Below are 20,542 nucleotides of genomic sequence, written 5' to 3'. Positions count from 1 at the left end.
ATTGCTTAAGGAATATTTCTGATGGCCATTAGACCGTCAATCGAAACATCCACACATAAATCTATTTTACATGCTGGATATTGTAGAACAGAATATTGGTTGTGTTTAAAATATTGTTAAATTAAATAGTCATAATCATTCAAATGTTCAAAAGGTTGTACATGACATGAGGTTTGATTAGTGGTGATTATTATTAACTGGCATGTGACACAACGTGATGTCTGAAACGGAAGTTTATTCTCTCTGAAACAATCAAACATCGACAGGAGCTTAGTTCTGCGTTTACAATCAAAGTGATCCACATGTAAAGAATTAGAAAATAACACACACACACACACACACACACATACGGACACACTTTGCTTCTCTATCATGAATTAGTTTAGCTTAAAGTCCCCCATTATGCTTTTTCGATTATGACTTATGACTTGTATTATGAAATTTCGAATATGATCTGTGGTTTTCATTGGCTGAACAGCGTCTCTTAGCTCCGCCCTCAAACACTAGTTTATCTGAGACTGGAAGAGTTTGGTTCGTGTTGTCCGTGTCGAGAAGACGCTGTTTTCTGCTGACAAAGCAAATCCACTTTGATGAGATTGATACGGTAAAACCCACGACATCGTTACTGTTCGTATCACTGTGTGTCAAAAGCTGAGAGTCAGATATGATAATGAGCCTTTAGTTTCTGACCAATCACAGCACACTGGGCGGTCTGACCAATCAGAGCAGAGCAGCTCTCAGAGAGGCGGAGTTTAGAGAGACTGAATCTTCAAACGAAGCGTTTCAGACACTGTGAGAAAAGAGCTGATGCTGCAGTGGATATTATGAGGAAATTAAAGTGTGTTTTGATCTTAGATGAATGTAAAAATACTGTAGGAAATTAGGAACTTAAAAATAGCATAATAGGAGCACTTTAAATTTCTCTTAAATGATACTTGTGATCTCAAGATATGGTGCCAGAAACTCAGTGGTGCATCTTACAATCGAAACACGTTCAGAACATGGAAAGAAAGACAGATACAATCAAAAGAAGTCGGTATTATCAAAATAACAAACTGCATTCAACATTCAAAAGGAGTCCAGAATGATTCTGTGCGAGTCTCGGGTTCCTTCGGGAAAGAGTATACACAGCACAGATACAGATAATGTCTGTTTACAGTCAGAGAACAGAAGGAAAGAGTCCCAGTGAGGCTCGACTTTCTAAAACAGGCTTTCTAAAACTCTCCTGGAATATGCTAAACACAACATGAAAAAATAAACACAGCAGGGTGTTTTTCTGATGTTACTCTCTCTTTCTCAAAAGCTTGAACAGAAATACAGTAAAACAGCAATGTTTTGAAAAAGAAAACCCTGTTTTATATTTAAATATATTTTCAAAATGCAATTTATTCCTGAATTTTTTCGGCATCATAACTCTCATAACAGTCTTCAGTATCACATGATCCTTCAGAAATTATTCTAATACTGATTTGATGATCAAGAAACATTTATGATTAGTATCAATGTTAAAAACAGTTTAATATTTTTATGGAAACCTTGATATGTTTTATTTTTCAGAATTCTTTGATGAATCGAAAGTTCCAAAGAATAGCATTTATTTGCAATAGAATCTTTTGTAACATCATAAATGTCACTTTTGATCAAATTAATGCATCTTTGATATTAATTATTTATATTTTTGAATAGTAGTGTACAGTAAATAATGGAAAATTCTCACCTTTTAGATTCTGGATCAGAAAAACAACCCATGATGTCAAAACATATTGTTGAAATTATAATATCAGAGTGAGCAGTAATATCACAATTAAGTTTGGATGTGAACACTTTTGTATTATGGAAGCGGCCAATATTTTAAATGTTTTTCTTTAGCATATTTTTTCAATTAATTTCACTTATTGCACTTGAACCTTACATTGGGAAAAGAAACGAGGCCCTCGAGACTTTCAGACGTCAGCTGACAGACTTTCGCGAGGAAAGTTCTTTGGTAAAATGTTGTTTTGTTGATTTTACACTTCTCCAAGTTCATACTATATATGAAAAAAAATGACTCAAGAACATTTCTGTCAGTGTTAAACAGACAAATAAGCAAGACAAGATTAATCAAACTGACAACCGAGTCCAACTTTTTAGCCGCTCAGCGTTTTGCAAATGGATCATCAGTAATACGATCAGGGATTGGACCGTATCCACTGTCTCAGCCAATCACGTCGTCTGTTAATCATCTCAGCCAATCAATTTGTTTTTTAATCCGCTTGGTCTTGCAAAAACAAATTTGCATGCCCTGGTTAATGGACTGATCACCGTCAGATTAAATAACCAACATCTTCGACCAATATAAAGTATAATAACTTCAATGCAATAAAACACCATTAAATGTATCAAACAAATAATGATTATAAACTGAAGCTTCATTAATGGATGAAGATTCATATGAAAACTGAAGATGTTTTTGTTCAGGTAACAATCTGTGTCTCTGCATTCGCTTCAGCTTTATGACGTCTTACAGAAACTGTAGCATAATCTTTAACAATAATATATGTAGTGTTTATATTGTCATCTATATAATCAAATTACTTTAAATAAAAGAGGAATACATGTTAAAGACACGACACTTCACTGACTTGGTTTTCCACATGCACATTATGACTTCAGCGTGAGCGCGCGCGCACACACACACACACACACACACGCACACACACACACACACACGCACACACACGCACACACACGCACACACGCGCACACACAGTAATAGGCATGTTAATAATGTGTACACATTCATGAACACAGAATCAATCACAAATAAAATTACATCATTCATAACCCTTATATTCCTGAATTATACGTAAGGTAAACATCAATATTTCTGCAGAACTCTGACAGCTCACGAGCCAATCAGAGCCTCTAGCTGAGAATGCCCCACTCACTGGAGCTATCTGATTGATTGACACAGGGCGTGTCCAATCAAAACGCTTTGATTATACTTAACTGTGTCTATATAATAATTCAGAAACATAACCTAGTAGACCAGCATAAACCTGGCATGCAGAAAATAAGCAGTGTTTTGATTTTATGGAAACTTGGTTCCACAACGGAATAAAAAAAAAAGGTCCTCAGAATTTATTTATTTTTTATTCCATGGCAGAAATAAGCTTCCATACATTTATCCTCTTTCACAATATACAAAACTAGATTCCTCTGAAGAAAATCTGAGCGGTGTTTGCCATTGTGGGTCGTTGCCAGGGTGTTCCTAAGCGGTCGCTAGGGTGTTGTTGTTGGTTGCTAGGTGGTGACAAGCTCAAGTTCACCTCATATTCTGGTGTGCAGATATATATACTCAAAGAAAAACTTAGTATGAATATTAAATGAAAGCATTTCTTTGATATGCATCACATTTAGTAATATTTGCATTATATTGTGGTTATATTGTAACATGATGCTGTTTAATGTTAACAAATAGTGCACTCTAAAAAATGATGGGTTGTTTTAACCCAATTTTGGATCAAAAATGGACAAACCCAAACAGTGGATTAAAATTGCATTTTAAAAATTTAACCCAACGGCTGGGTTTGACCATATTTGACCCACAATTTGGCTTGAAACAACCCAGCATTTTTTAGAGTGTACCAACTATCCTCATCATCACTGACACTGATCTGAGCTTGATGTCGATAGTTGGCAGAAATAAAGCCTCGAATCACCACAAACGTCCATTAGCCAAACCAAACGACCCGGAGTCCTGACCGCTGACCCTTTGACCCTGACCTTTGACCTCTAGGCGCAGTGGGAGAGGCTGAGTTTCAGGATGCCGTCCACGTGCATCTTGAAGAGCAGTTTGAACTCGGTGGGCAGCTGGTGCGACTCCTGCCATTTGGTGGTGAACTTGGTGCCCTTCTTGTCGTAGTAATGGTACGGCAGCTCCTTCCCGGTGTTGGGGTCCCAGCCGAAGGGCCAGAACCCGTACAGGTGCACCTGATCACACAGCGACGAGGCCAGCGTGAACATGAGGATCCCCGTGCTCAGACGCTTCGGAGACAGAGCCTTCGTTTTCCAGTACCTGCAAACAAACAAGAGGAACTCCTTTCAAAGGTCTAAAATACAGTATTTTTCACATTCAGTTCTGATTTAAACCAGCTCTCTTTGGACATTTTGTGAAGTCACAAATTGGAAATAGGATTAACAAAATCAATACTTGTGTATTAGCTGATATAGTCTTAAATTCTATCTGTAGGTCTGAAGAGCATTTGGATGAATCTCACAAAACCTGTGATTATATATATATATATATATATATATATATATATATATGTATATATATATATTTATTTATTAGGGATGCACAGATAATTTTGCCTGATACCAATAATTCTTTATATTTGAAAGCCGATAACCGATATATTGGCTGATAAATCTGAATCCAATTTTTTTTTTTATAATTTATGAGAGCCTGATTACAGATATTAGCCTGATAAACAAAAGTCTCCTCATTAAAATCCATGCCCCAAACACACAATTATAATGTTTTCATTACAATTTTATGTAGCCTATATGACAGACGCTTCGGAGACAGAGCCTTCGTTTTCCAGTACCTGCAAACAAACAAGAGAAACTCCTTTCAAAGGTCTAAAATACTGTATTTTTCACATTCAGTTCTGATTTAAACCAGCTCTCTTTGGACATTTTGTGAAGTCACATATTGGAATAGGATTAACACAATCAATACTTGTGTATTAGCTGATATAGTCTTAAATTCTATCTGTAGGTCTGAAAAGCATTTGGATGAATCTCACAAAACCTGTGATATATATATATATAGTCCCATCCAAAATTATTGGAACAGTGAGGCCACTTCCTTTATTTTTTCTATAGAATGAAAACATTTGGGTTTGACTTTAAAAGATGAATATTTCAGGTATTTAAATCCAGGAAGATATAACCTTTTGTTCGAACCCACCCATTGCTCATGTGACCAAAAGTATTGGAACAAATCAACTTAAAATAGATTAAAGTGAATAAGACTTCATATTAAGTTGCAAATCCTTTGCTTGCAATAACTGCATCAAGCCTGTGACCCATTGACATCACCAAACCTTTGCATTCGTCTTCTGTAATGCTTTTCTAGCTTTCACCGCAGCCTCTTTCATTTGCTGTTTGTTTTGGGGGGTTACTCCCTTCGGTCTCTTTTTTAGCAGGTAAAATGCATGCTCTATAGGGTTTAAGTCTGGAGATTGACTTGGCCAGTCTAAAACCTGATGAACTATGTTGTTTTAGCTCTGTGTTTTGGGTCATTCTCTTGCTGCATGATGAAGGATCTCCCAATCAGTTTGGTTGCATCCTTCTGTAAATTGGCAGACAAAATGTGTTTTGTTCATTTTGCTGCTGCCATCATTAATGAAGATTAATGAGCCCGTCCCAGAAGAAGCCATGCAAACCCGAGCCACCGTGTTTCACAGATGAGCTTGTATGTTTGGGGTCATGAGCAGAACCTTTTTTTCTCCGAACTTTAGTCTTTCCATCACTTTGGTAAAGGTTAATATTTGTCTCATCAGTCCATAAAACTTTGCCCCAGAATGTTCTGTACTTTTTGGCAAATTCCAGCCTGGCCTTCATATTGTTCTTGCTAATGAGAGGTTTGCATCTTCCGGTGTAGCCTCTGTACTTTTGTTCATGAAGTCTTCTGCGAACAGTAGATTGGGATCCTTCGCTCCTGCCCTGATGATGTCACTAACACTTGTTTTAGGATCTTTCTTTACAGCTCTCACAATGTTTCTGTCGTCAACTGCTGATGTTTTCCCAGGTCTACCCATTCGAGGTCTGTTACTTAGTACACCAGTGGTTTCTTTCTTCCTTCTAAATGGTTGTACTGGCTATGGCCAATGTTTGTGCAATGGCTCTGACTGATTAACATCTTCTCTCAGCTTCACAATTGCTTGTTTTTCACCCATAGACAGCTCTCTGGTTTTCATATTGGTTACACATCTAACTATAAATGCAGTCTGCTCAGGCAAAACCCAAATGTAAAACTGAGCGCAGACATTCAGTGCTATTTATTGTTTGAAAAATCATACTGTATGTACGATGTAATAGTAAAATGTAATAGTACACACCAGGGCAACAAAACACACCTGTCAGTCACATGTTCCAATACTTTTGGTCACATCACTGTAAAAAAGTGTAAGCTCATACAACAACAAAAATCTTGGTACTAATTTCCCCTAGCTTTTTCTTGTTGACTCAACTTTTGTAAATAACAGTTATATGAACTGAAAATAAGTTGTCTGTGGCACACACACAACAAAACAAAAACGTTTAGTTGAGTCAACTTGACATTATTTGTTTTCTGGAGAGGTGCAACTATTCTGTGTCAAATCTAATTTGTTGCTGAGAAATAAAGAACCAAAATGATCAAGTTTTCAGCCTCATAAACTAGAATAAATCCCAAACCTTATTTCTGACCAAAAGTGATTATTTTCTCTATTACAATTTTACCAGCAAAACTTTCTTGCAGCAGATCAGACATTATGAATTCATATTTTAAAATACATTATGGGGAAAATAGTCTTTTGAAACACACACAGACATCAGGAATCAGCATATGATTCTCAACAATGGTGACGTGTCATGCTGCAATGCATGCTGGGACCCACCATAGTATTAAAATCATGACTCCCAGCATGCATTGTGGCATGAAGCATGTCACCATTATTGAGATTCATATGCTAATTGTTGAAGTTTGTGTGTGTGTCTAAAAAAATTCCCACAATGTTTTTAAAATCAAAATTCAGAATGTCTGATCAGTTACATAAACGTTGTGTTGGTAAATCTCATATATTGTTCACAAATAATATCTTTTGATCAGGAATAAGAGTAGTGAACTATTCCCTTTATAATGCTGTTATCTAGATCACCTGATCATTTTTTATGGCTTTCTTTGCAACAAATTATGCGTTTTGCTAAACACTGTTACAAAGACCACAAACTCACATAAAATGCCAAGAGTCAAACTGACCAACTCAAGGAAACGCTCATCACCAAAATGGTGACCAAACATTTTCAATAAAAAAGCTACATCTGAACCCGTTTATTCTTAATAAGAACTTCTGATTCCAATAGACAAAAAATGTTGAATTGGTTCAACTACAAAAGATTTGTCACAGAATAGTTGCACCTCTCCAGAAAACAAATAATGTCAAGTTGACTCAACTAAACGTTTTTTATGTGCCACAGACAACTTATTTTCAGTTCATATAACTGTTATTTACAAAAGTCGAGTCAACAAGTAAAAGCTACCAAGATTTTTTTTGTTGTATGAGATTTTTACAGCGTAGTTTTTTGCCGAACCAACACAACAAAATCAGTCATTTCAACTTTTTTTAGGTTGTGTTTTTTACAGTGTGAGCAATGGGTGGGTTTAAACAAAATGTGCTATCTTTTAAGCTGTGTATCAGATCCATTTGCAAATACCTGGAAATAAAAGCTGAAATGTTGATCTCTTGTCTCATTCATCTTTTAATGTCAAACCCAAATGTTTTCAGTCTACCGAAAAAATAAAGGAATTGGCCTCACTGTTCCAATAATTTTGGAGGGGACTATATATATACATTGGAATAATATTTCACATTTTTTACTCTATTTTTGATCAAATAAATCCAGAACTGGTGAGCAGAAGAGACTTTTTTCCCCAAAAAACATACTGACCCCAAACATTTGAACAGGAGTGACATATAATTTTGACCTGGGCGTGTTTATGTGATATTAGGGTAATTTAGGTTAATTAACCATCAACAGTCATAAACATGTTTCCCACAGCCGAGCGCTGACACAAACACAAACCCTCTGTGATCTTCCCTGGAAGACCCCTCCAACACAGAGCTTCAGCTTTAAATGAATTGCGATTCAGAGAAATATCCTCATATACATTTAACGGCGGTAAACCACTGCATACACACTCAACCGTTTACCCATAAACCCCCGGGTAACACACTAATGCGTTTCACCCAAAGTGGCACATGTGTCTGCAGGAAAATGATGACAACACATCCATGAAGGTCAGTTGCTCCTGTGTGTGTGTGTGTGTGTGTGTGTTCAGAGGTTCATTCGCTCAGAGCAAGGTTAGTTCAGCCACCATCTCTAATAGAGTCACAGTGCTGGTGAACAGTGAACACTGGACTACAGGCTGACCTGTGTGTGTGTGTGTGTGTGTGTGTGTGTGTGTGTGTGTGTGTGTGTGTGAGTGTGTGTGTGAGTGTGTGAGGGAGAGTGTGTGAGGGAGAGTGTGTGAGGGAGATGTGGGGTCAAATGTTTGGGGTCAGTATGTTTTTTGGGGAAAAAAGTCTCTTCTGCTCACCAGTTCTGGATTTATTTGATCAAAAATAGAGTAAAAAAATGTGAAATATTATTCCAATGTATATATATAGTCCCCTCCAAAATTATTGGAACAGTGAGGCCAATTCCTTTATTTTTTCTGTAGACTGAAAACATTTGGGTTTGACATTGAGTGTGTGAGGGAGAGTGTGAGTGTGTGAGCGAGAGTGTGAGTGTGTGACCCCGTTTTCAATTTCTCATTGAAAATTATTTTGAAGATGTCTAGATGGTAAAACTGTTCTGAGCTTGTAATGAGTTTTGGGTCGGTTTTTGAAAGAGTCTATTCTGGTCACCAAGGCTGCGTTTATTTGATAAAAAAAATACAGAAAAGTTGTGAAATATTATTACAATTTAAAATATCTGTGTTTTATATTAGTATATAGTAAAGTGTAATTTATTCCTGTGATCAAAGCTGAATTTTCAGCATCATTACTCCAGTCTTCAGTGTCACATGATCCTTCAGAAATCACTATAATATGATGATTTGATGCTCAAGAAACATTTATGATTATTATCAAGGTTGAAAACAGTTCATATTTTTGTGGAAACCATGATAGATTTTTTTTCAGGATCCTTTAATGAATAAAGTTCAAAAGAACAGCATTTATTTGAAAAATAATCTTTTGTAACATTATAAATGTCTTTACTGTCACTATTCATCAATTTAATGCATCCTTGATGAATAAAAGTATTAATTATTTTTAAAAATCTTACTGACCCTAAACCTTTGAACTGTAGTGCATGTACTTATTTATTAAAGCATTTTTAAAAGATTATAAAAATTACATTTGAATCATTTTCTATTTATTTACTTATTTTAAAGATTTAATTTTTAAATTATTATTAATATTATTAATTTAATGTGCATACTATTAATAAAATGTGTTATTATTCATTAATATTATAAAAAATGTATCAAAACAAATGACAAATTTTCTGATTATACTACTTTTTTAAATTATAATTAAAACACGTATATGCAATCACGGAGATCCTTTTTCGTCACTGATTGTTAAACCAAATATCCATTAAACTTCCTGGGGATAAATCTATCCAATCGGATACAGCAAATCGCTTTAATGGGATTGCAGAAGATTACAGGACAACAGCTCAGTGGATGAAGGGTTAAACCGAGCAACTCTCACTCGCTCTCTGTTTGTTTACATTCAGCGAGTGTGATCTCATCTTTTGCTTGGTACCATGTCCCAAAAATACAGTTTACATCTCGCAATTCCGACTTTCTTCTCAGAATTCTGAGTTTACATCTCACAATTCCGACTTTTTTTCTTGGAATTCTGAGTTTACATCTTGCAATTCTGACTTTTTTCTTGGAATTCTGAGTTTACATCTTGCAATTCTGACTTTTTCTTGGAATTCTGAGTTTACATCTTGCAATTCCGACTTTCTTCTCAGAATTCTGAGTTTACATCTCACAATTCCGACTTTTTTTCTTGGAATTCTGAGTTTACATCTTGCAAATCTGACTTTTTTCTTGGAATTCTGAGTTTACATCTAGGAATTTTTACTTTCTTCTCGGAATTTTGAGTTTACATCTCGCAATTCTGACTTTTTTCTTGGAATTCTGAGTCTCGAAATTTTGACTTTCTTCTTGGAATTCTGAGTTTACATCTTGCAATTCTGACTTTTTTTTTGGAATTCTGAGTTTACATCTAGGAATTTTTACTTTCTTCTCGGAATTTTGAGTTTACATCTCGCAATTCTGACTTTTTTCTTGGAATTCTGAGTCTCGAAATTTTGACTTTCTTCTTGGAATTCTGAGTTTACATCTTGCAATGCAGACATTTGTCTCTGAATTTTGAGTTTACATCTTGCAATTCTGACCTTTTTCTTGGAATACTGAGTTTACATCTTGCAATTCTGACTTTTTTCTTGGAATCCCGAGTTTACATCTTGCAATTCTGACTCTTCTCTCGGAATTCTGAGTTTACATCTTGCAATTCTGACTTTTTTCTTGGAATCCCGAGTTTACATCTTGCAATTCTGACTCCTTTCTCAGAATTCTGAGTTTACACTCACAATTCTGACTTTTTTTTTGGAATTCTGAGTTTACATCTAGGAATTTTTACTTTCTTCTCGGAATTTTGAGTTTACATCTCGCAATTCTGACTTTTTTCTTGGAATTCTGAGTCTCGCAATTTTGACTTCTTGGAATTCTGAGTTTACATCTTGCAATGCAGACATTTGTCTCTGAATTTTGAGTTTACATCATGCAATTCTGACTCTTTTCTTGGAATTCTGAGTTTACATCTCACAATTCTGACTTTCTTCTCAGACTTCTGATTTTATATCTAGGAAATTTGACTTTTTTATTGGAACTCTGAGTGATTTTTTATCATACAATTCTGACTTTTCTGAGAAAAAAAGTCAGAATTGGGAGACAAACTTTTTGTTTATTTAAAAAAAAAAAAGATTTTAGTGTTGAATTGTTTATTACGTGTCTTAAACAAGCTTCCATACAAAACTCAAAACAACACCATAGTATTTTTAGAAGAGAGATTCTCAAATGAAGCTTAAACAGGTACAGATATACGTACAGAATCTCTTACCTGTTCACATACTGCATAATGTTTCCCGGCCAGGCTAACTGCACTTTCAGCTGCCCCTTGTGCTCTACGAAGAAATCTACGAGTGTGCGTGTGACAGTGGCCGACGTGTGGAAGAAAAAGGCTGGGATCCACAGGATCGCGCCGTCCAGCTTCTTCAGACTCAAGAAGAAATTGTTCCTGTCCTGGATGGTCAGCAGGTTGTTGTAGTATTTCTCCAGAATACTGGGGTTGAAGGTGGTGAGGTTGGTCCGGCGACCCACATCTCGACGGAAGACTTCAGTGGGTGCGAAGTTGCAGCGGAAAACAAAGTCATACTTGTCGATTTCGGGGCCGCAGCGGCTTCCGGTGAGGATCCCACTGTTTCCCACCACAGCGCAGGTGTTGTAGCGCTTGTTGAGGACCGGAGAAGAGTCCGGAAGCAAAGACCTGAGGTTCTCGCCGATGGAGAACACGTATTTGTGACTGGAGTAGTCGTAGTGCATTAACTGACCCACACGAACACTGCTCTTGGTCAGGGTGAAGTTGTGCGGGACGTCGATGTACTGACCGATCTCTTTACTGGAAAACACACGCAACAACATCAGAGTGAAGTGAACAGAATCAGAAAGACGCAAGATAAGTAAATGAATTAGCAGTTGTTTTAAGAGAGATTTTAGGCCCGTTCAAAATACATACACATATGAGAGTTGACATTGTATGAAAAATACTGTTCTCAAAAAATGTTGTACATTAAAATGTAAACATTAAAAAACCAAACTCTTAGAATAAATAAATAAAAATAATGAGAACTATAACATAACATTTAACATGTGAGATTTGATGTTTTTTTTAAATTCGGTTATTTATTTATTTTTAGTGTTTATACAAAAAAAAATTTAATTAAAAAATATATGAATAATATTAAAAAACTAAACTCAGAATAAAAATAAAAATCTATCAAGAAACGACAACAATAACATAAATTTAAATAATATTACTATTAAAAATATTACCAGGCCTATTTTTTATATTCAATATTACATACACATGTGAGAGTTAATGGGTTTTTATTCTTAAAAAAAATATGTCTTCAGAAAATTTGACATTTTATTTGATACATTTATTAATAATATTAATAATATTAAACTTCATTAATCATATTTTAAAACTAAATACATTAAAATAAACAAACATCAAGAAAAATAACTATAACCATAAGTTTTAATAAAATTACAGTTTTAAATAGATTTAAAATATTAATCATATTAAAAAATAAATATATAAATAGTAACATATATTCATATTAATATTTAATATTACATAAACGTGAGTTGACATTTTCTGATTTATATAAATAAGAATGATACATTAAGAATCATAACTATAACCATAAAGTTTTAATAATCATTCTAACTAAGGAAATAGACTATAAAGACTAAATCATCATATTATAGTGATTTCTGAAGGATCATGTGACACTGAAGACTGGAGTAATGATGCTGAAAATTCAGCTTTGATCACAGGAATAAATTACACTTTACTATATATTCACATAGAAAACAGCTGATTTACACTGTAATAATATTTCACAATTTTGCTGATTTTACTGTATTTTTAAACAGATAAATGCAGCCTTGGTGAGCAGAAGAGGCTTCTTCCTATAGTGTAAATATCGTTTACATTTGCATCTACCTATTAATTCTAACCCTATTCAGATACTCTCATCTTCTGCACTGTGTGTGTGTGTGTGTGTGTGTGTGTGTTTGACGTTCACCTTTGCTCTAAATAAGCGCTCTTGTTAAACCTCCAGTTGCTGGACTCCTGTATGTTCTCGTTGAGGGCATTATTCAGGGACGTGAATGCAGGATCCAGAAACTTCATTGCCAGTTGGGACCTGATGAGAAGATGGACAGACAGAGGAAATAAAAACACTGTTTCTGTTCCAGCAGATCCCGATGTCCCGCTGATGGCAGATGCTGAAAGTGGTCCCAATCAATCCGACCCATACAGAGTCCTGTCAGTCACGACCCGCCCGGGGCAGTCGATGCCCGCTCTAATTAAACAGCCTCTTTTAGACTCCACGCCTGCTCGTTTCCTCACTCTCGTTTGTTAAAGCTTGTTCCGTTTCATTATCTGAGTCTGGGTTACGGCCTCAGAGGTCAGAGCGCTGTGTTGGTTTACAGGACGACTCAAGTCACTCCCAGTAAAACTCAATCAATTCATACACTCTTTTTTTAGCGATCCCATAGAAGAACCATTTTTGGTTCCCCAAAGAACCTTTCATTGATCAGTTCTTATAAGCAGCATTTTTTTTTCTTGAATGTTTTAATATTCTAAAGAACCTTTTAAAACTATAAAGAACCGTTTGTGAAATGTAAAGATTTAATGGATGTTACAGGTTCTTCATGGAATCATCAATGCCAATGAAGAGCCCGAAAATTTGAAGTAGTTTTGGTTTTAAGGTTTTAATTTTGAATGGTTTTTGGTTTTAGTTTAGTAGTTTTAAAAGCTAGAATTTTGGATTGATGCATGATTTAGCATGTTTCTGTCATTATTTATCACATTTGCTAGCACGACTTAGCATGTTTCTAGCATAATATAACATGGTTAAAATTTTTTAGCATGTTGCTAGCATTATTTAGTGCATTGTTAGCATGTTTCAGACATGATTTAGCATTTTCATAGCATGCATTGACATTTGCTGGCATGATTTAGCATGTTTCTAGCCTGATTTAACATTGTTGACATGTATTAGCATTTTGCTAGGTTTACTTAGTGCACTATTAAGCACTAGTGAAAATCAAACAAAAATGTTGCTTGCATTATTTGCTGAATTGTTTGCATTTTGCTAGCATGTTTTAGCATTTTGCTAGCATTATTTAATATATTATTAGCATGATTTAACACATGGCTAATGTTATTAGCATTATGTAGCATATTCTAACATGTTTCTAGCTAGAGTTAGCACATCGTTAACAGATTTTTACGATGTTTTTATTTTTATATTTTTAGTTTACAAATTATTTTTTTGTAATTTTGTTATGTGCTTTTGGCATTTTAATATATATATATATATATATATATATTTTTTTTTTAAATATTGCTATTTAGATTGAATTAAGTCCCTTCAGCTGGAGTTAATCTCTATATCAGTGTCAGTGTTTCTGAACTCCTGAAACGCCTCCATTGTAGTCTTGAGTTTCTTCCGGGAACGAACACGTCACAATATTCCTCATTTAAATAATTCATATGCAGAATAAAGGGGCGGGGCCTGCGTGAGTTAGTTAGTGCGTTAAACTGGTGGTTATGGTAAGGGGCGGGACATTTCCAAACACACTCGAAGCGCTCGACCAATCACAACACACTGATCCAGCCGACCAATCAGAGCACAATGTGCTTTTCAGAAGGAGGGGCTTCATAGAGACAGGAAGTAAACAGAGCGTTACTGACAGACTGGGAAGAGAGGAGCTGCAACAATGGAGTATATGAGGAAAATAATCAACATTCAAGCAGGAAGACCTGTTCAAGTAGAGACAGAAACAACAAAGACTTTTAACAAGGGCATAACAGATCAGACATTTTCTGTAAACCTGTTGGTATATGGAATTACTTACACACTGAAATTATTCAAATCAAACTTAAGCAATTCAAATCAAGCCTCTCGTACACTATTATCTGATCTGAACTTTACTCAAAACACATTTGAAGACACTTCTGCTAGTTTTGGCCTTTTTTCTCTTCCCTGGCGGAAGTTCAAATGACGAACCGCTGATGAATAACATATGGTCATACAAGAGTGCTGGATCAAAATAACTCCTGCTATGTAACCTTGACTGTAGCAGAAGCGTCTGATTACTGACTGGAAATGAAACTGCCAGAGGAGTAAATCAGGACCAAGGACAGCGCTCAGGGCCTCGATCCTTCAGTTTCAATCAAACACAACATTAAACCTGGACTTTGGTTGCACTTTAACCACTTTAACATTAAAAAACATGCACTTCTGTGCACATATTTGATTTCAGCCAAAAGCTTAAGAAGTGAGACTATTGTACATAATTGGGTTGCAAGTATTTTTTTAAAAAATATTCTTGATGGTCAGCAAGGTAGACTCAGCAAGGTAGACTGAGAAATGATGCATTAATCAAATGTAAAGTAGTTTATCACTCAACATTCGCCAAGAAACCTTTCTTAAAAGAGCCTTTTTCTTGATGTGAAGAACATTTTAATTTTCTAAAGAACCTTTTTCAACTATAAAGAATTCTGTGGATGTTAAAGGTTCTTCATGGAACCATTGGTGCCAATAAAGAACCTTTATTTTAAATGTGTAACACTCTTAAAAATAAAGTGGAATGTGATCTTAATCCGTCAGGTGCTTCATTTATAAAACCTTTTAGGAGTTCCATCATGGATCATTTTATGGATTTAGTTTTAATTACTTAATTTTTCTAATTTAATTAAAAAGGTGTGAATTAAACAGCTCATAAACATTCTTTATCACAAAAAAACCCTTTAAATATTAAAGTATTATGCAATAATTGAAGACATTTCTCCTTATTTAGAACCTTTTTGTCAGATACCGTTGCTAAAAATTTAATCAAGTACCCTAAATTTCTATATAGAACCTTTTTTTATATATAAGAGTGTAGATGTTTATTATGGAACCATAGATGCCAAAAAAGAATATGCGTTAGAATAGAATGCATGACGTATATAGAATATGAATGCAGCCAGCTGGCTGTTCAGAAATCATTACTCTGCGAAATATGAGAATGTAGGTTAGTCCATCTTCATGATCCAGGACTGAACTGCGCATGCGCACTGAGCATCATGACAGAAGGACAAGAGGCCTTTCCAAAAAATGTGATCAAAACACACGCTTATTTACCAGCATGCGCATTAGAAATGCTCCCCTATTGATTTATAGAAATAAACAACACCTATATGACATTTTTAATGAATGCATGTGGAAAAATCACGTGTTCACTCACCGAAACCCCGCGTGAAACATGTACATCCGCGGACCGCCGCCGTTGGCGTATTTCGGGCCGGTGAAGATGAAGTCTTTCTTGATGGACACGTAACTGATCAATGACAAAATGAGCAAAGCGACGCTGAACATCACCAGACCCAGAACACTGACGACCCGAACCATCTCAGCCCAGAAAACACTGCGATTCACACACGGAGAAGGAACATGATGGATGTGAGCTGCATCGTTTCAGATGCTGATGATGATGAAGATCCGGGATCCGCGGAGTCTCTCATCAGCACCGGCCGCTGCCATGTGCATATAAACGTCGAATATGGGCGTTTAGCTGTAAACATCTGCGCTCACATCCGTCTCATGCAAAAAACACCGGAGATATTTAAAGGAGACTCGATCATGTTCAGAGAAATCCAAGAAATAAACAAGTCACTGCAGCAGATGGAGGCGCTGGAGCCTCCACCACGGTCACTAAAGGGTTACACGGATTATCCTGACGACCCCCCCCCCACCCCCCACCCCCCCCCCACACACACACACCTGCAATATCCTCATAACTAAACCATTATGCCTTTTAGACCTCTGCATAAGTACAGAATATTTTTATTACATGAAATCATATTGGTTTTATATAGGGCCAAAAGTGATGTCCGGACAAGGAAAATTGACATCTTCACAGTATTTTTGAATATTATTAAAAGATTTTGTAACCATAACCCAAAAAATATTAATAACTTATTATGTTGCCTTTTTTTCAGCTTTTTGTTTTTCTATGCATTTTTTATTTGCATAATAAAATAAAACCTGAACCTGTAGTTTGCCTTTTTTGACAAATAATTTTGTGAGATAAATACCTTAACCAAATTTAGAGTAAATCATTATATAATATATATATATATATATATATATATATATATATATATATATATATATATATATATATATGATGTGATATAATGAATTCAACAATAACAATACAAAAACCTACAATGTCTGAGCAGTAATCTATAATTTTAATATGTGCAGAGATTACTGTAATCCCAATACAAAATAAAGGTCACAGGGATTTTGACTAATGGATAGTTTCGGGCTGTGTATAATCTCATATCGTTTCATTTAGTTACGGGTTGTAAGTAACTTGCAACGTCATAAATTACAGTGACATTTGTGGTTACTGGAGAGCTTCAAGCCTAGTTTGTTTTTATGGAAATTAAAAAAAATTTTAACATCAAAATCTCCTTCTGCAAGTGAAAACGCTAATTGATTTCTCTCAAAGCATCCAGATAAAACCAGGATTGTTAGCGGCCGCTAACAGGGACTTAAGCCTGCTGAAACCTTTGGATTAGTAGCTCAGACTTGAAACCATCATCTCAACAGTTCCAGTATCTGTTTTGTGTGGAAACACTTAATGAGGAACAATCTAAAGCAGCTCTAAATACAACTGAAGCTCATAAGTGACTGATCCGAAACACTTTTTATAGAAAGCAAAGGCTAACTAATGCTATTGTTAACCATCACTAAACTAGTGCTTTTGTTAACCATCACAACACTAGTGCTACTGTTAACCTTCACTTAACTATTACTAAAATAGTGCTACTGTGTAAGGGATCCACTGGAGGTAAGTTGTAGTTGAGAACCCAAGAGCAGTTTATTTAAAAACAAACAAGATTTAACATCAAACAAAAACATGGCGTGGCATGAAAACTCAAAATCAAGACATGAACAGAACGTAGACTTACCCACAGTGGACAACAGGAAACAATACTTGACAAAGACACATGGCAAACATGAGGGCTTAAATACACAGACTAATGACAAGACAAGGGACACCTGTGAACAATGAACAGACGATTAACCAATGACAAAACACATGGCAGGATCACATGACAGACAGGGAATCACATGACAGACATGGAACATGACATGAACAAACCAAATCGTGACATACTGTTAACCACCACTAAACTAGTGCTATTGTTAACCATCACTAAACTAGTACTAAACTAGTACTACTGATAACCATCACTACACTAGTGCTACGGTTAACCATCACTAAACTAGTACTAAACTAGTGCTACTGTTAACCATCACTAAACTAGTACTACGGTTAACCATCACTAAACTAGTACTACTGTTAACCATCTCTACACTAGTGCTACTGTTAATCATCACTACACTAGTGCTACTGTTAACCATCTCTAAACTAGTGCTACGTTAACCATCACTAAACTAGTACTAAACTAGTGCTACTGTTAACCATCACTAAACTAGTGCTACTGTTAACCATCACTACACTAGTGCTACTGTTAACCATCTCTAAACTAGTGCTATGGTTGACCATCACTAAACTAGTACTAAACTAGTGCTACTGTTAACCATCACTAAACTAGTGCTACTGTTAACCATCACTACACTAGTGCTATGGTTAACCATCACTAAACTAGTGCTACGGTTAACCATCACTAAATTAGTACTAAACTAGTGCTACTGTTAACCATCACTACACTAGTGCTACTGTAACCATCACTAAACTAGTGCTACCGTTAACATCTCTAAACTAGTGCTATTGTAACAATCACTAAACTAGTGCTACTGTTAACCATCACTAAACTAGTGCTACGGTTAACATCACTAAACAAGTACTAAACTACTGCTACTCTTAACCATCACTACATTAGTGCTACTGTTAACCATCTCTAAACTAGTGCTAATGTTAGCCATCACTAAACTAGTTCTATGGTTAACCATCACTAAACTAGTACTAAACTAGTGCTACTGTTAACATCACTAAACTACCGCTACTGTTAACCATCTCTAAACTAGTGCTACGGTTAACCATCACTAAACTAGTACTAAACTAGTGCTACTGTTAACAGCACTAAACTAGTGCTACTGTTAACCATCACTAAACTAGTGCTACTGTTAACCATCACTACACTAGTGGTACTGTTAACCATAACTACACTAGTTCTACTGTTAACCATCTCTAAACTAGTTATAAACTACTGTTAACCATCACTACACTAGTGCTACTGTTAACCATATCTAAACTAGTGCAACGGTTAACCATCACTAAACTAGTACTAAACTAGTGCTACTGTTAACCATCACTAAACTAGTGCTACTGTTAACCATCACTACACTAGTGCTACTGTAAAGCATCTCTAAACTAGTGCTGCGGTTGACCATCACTAAACTAGTACTAAACTAGTGCTACTGTTAACAGCACTAAACTAGTGCTACTGTTAACCATCACTAAACTAGTGCTACTGTTAACCATCACTACACTAGTGCTACTGTTAACCATCAGTACACTAGTGCTACTGTTAACCATCAGTACACTAGTGCTACTGTTAACCATCACTACACTAGTGCTACTGTTAACCATCACTACACTAGTTCTACTGGTAACCATCACTACACTAGTGCTACTGTTAACCATCACTACACCAGTGCTACTGTTAACCATCACTACTGTTAACTACATCACTACTGTTTAGTGACTACACTAGTGCTATTGATAACTACACTAGTGCTACTGTTAACCATCACTACACTAGTGCTACTGTTAACCATCACTACACTAGTGCTACTGTTAACCATCACTAAACTAGTGCTACTGTTAACCATCACTACACTAGTGCTATTGTTAACCATCACTACACTATTGCTACTGTTAACCATCACTACACTAGTGTTACTGTTAACCATCACTACACTGGTGCTACTGTTAACATCACTACACTAGTGCTACTGTTAACCATCACTAAACTAGTACTACTGTTAACTATCACTACACTAGTGCTACTGTTAACCATCACTAAACTAGTGCTACTGTTAACATCACTAAACTAGTGCTACTGTTAACATCACTAAACTAACATCACTAAACTAGTGCTACTGTTAACCATCACTACACTAGTGCTACTTTTAACCATCACTAAACTAGTGCTACTGTTAACCATCACTAAAATAGTGCTAATGCTAAAAATCAAGTCAAGTTAAGTCACTTTTATTTATATAGCGCTTTTTACAATACAGATTGTTTCAAAGCAGCTTTACAGAGATAACAGAAAAATAATGATGTAATAATATTTTTAAATATAAGATTAAATGTCCCCAACTAAGCAAGCCAAAAGCCAATGGCGACAAAGGCGAAAAAAGGTGAAAAAGACGACAGTGGCAAGGAACCAAAACTCCATCAGTGACAGAATAGAGAAAAAAACCTTGGTAGATCCCAGGCTCAGTCGGGGGCCAACGAATGAACAGATTATGATTATGATTCAGGCAGCATTATAGGTCAGAAGTCAGATAGGATCAGAACTTTCACAATATTTATCCAGTTCATCTGTTTGGGGTCGGAGTCATCACGACGGTATAGAGACGAGTTTGTTGATGTGTCCATGATGCCTTCACTGTGTTGATGAGGCTGGCACTTCAGGGATGTGTTGTCGTCGTGTCAGGGCGCAGGTCCTTCATCAGATCTGGATACGGCCTGGATCCGGCGGACTGCGGTAAACCTCGGGATAAACAAAAAGACTAATATTAGCGTAGACGCCATCCTTCTTATGATGTACCAAGTACATCAGGATTTATGGGAAGTGTTCCCGGTTCCGGCTGATATAAACTATGCAGCCTAACATTGAAT

General features: G+C 35.9%; 1 protein-coding gene across 2 annotated transcripts; it reads right to left on the bottom strand.

Moving 5' to 3' along the window:
* Nucleotides 1-215: 215 nt before the first annotated feature.
* st8sia3 (ST8 alpha-N-acetyl-neuraminide alpha-2,8-sialyltransferase 3) lies at nt 216-16,377 on the bottom strand. Of its 2 annotated transcripts, XM_077221349.1 has the most exons (5): nt 15,899-16,367; nt 12,685-12,804; nt 10,932-11,489; nt 4,532-4,589; nt 216-4,057 (listed from the first exon to the last, which is right to left on the bottom strand). In XM_077221349.1, exons 1-5 carry the CDS (start codon nt 16,060-16,062, stop codon nt 3,977-3,979), a joined length of 981 nt encoding a protein of 326 aa, XP_077077464.1. In that variant the 5' UTR covers nt 16,063-16,367; the 3' UTR covers nt 216-3,976. The 2 variants fall into 2 exon arrangements, with proteins under 2 accessions (XP_077077464.1, XP_077077463.1); XM_077221348.1 differs by lacking the exon at nt 4,532-4,589 and having other exon boundaries at nt 15,899-16,377.
* Between the last annotated feature and the right edge of the window lie 4,165 nt (nt 16,378-20,542).

Source organism: Siphateles boraxobius, unplaced genomic scaffold (assembly GCF_051911475.1).
Source record: "Siphateles boraxobius isolate OS27281-9 unplaced genomic scaffold, OSU_SipBor_1 81, whole genome shotgun sequence".
Classification (NCBI taxonomy): domain Eukaryota; kingdom Metazoa; phylum Chordata; class Actinopteri; order Cypriniformes; family Leuciscidae; genus Siphateles; species Siphateles boraxobius.
This window is presented reverse-complemented; position numbering and strand designations above follow the sequence as displayed.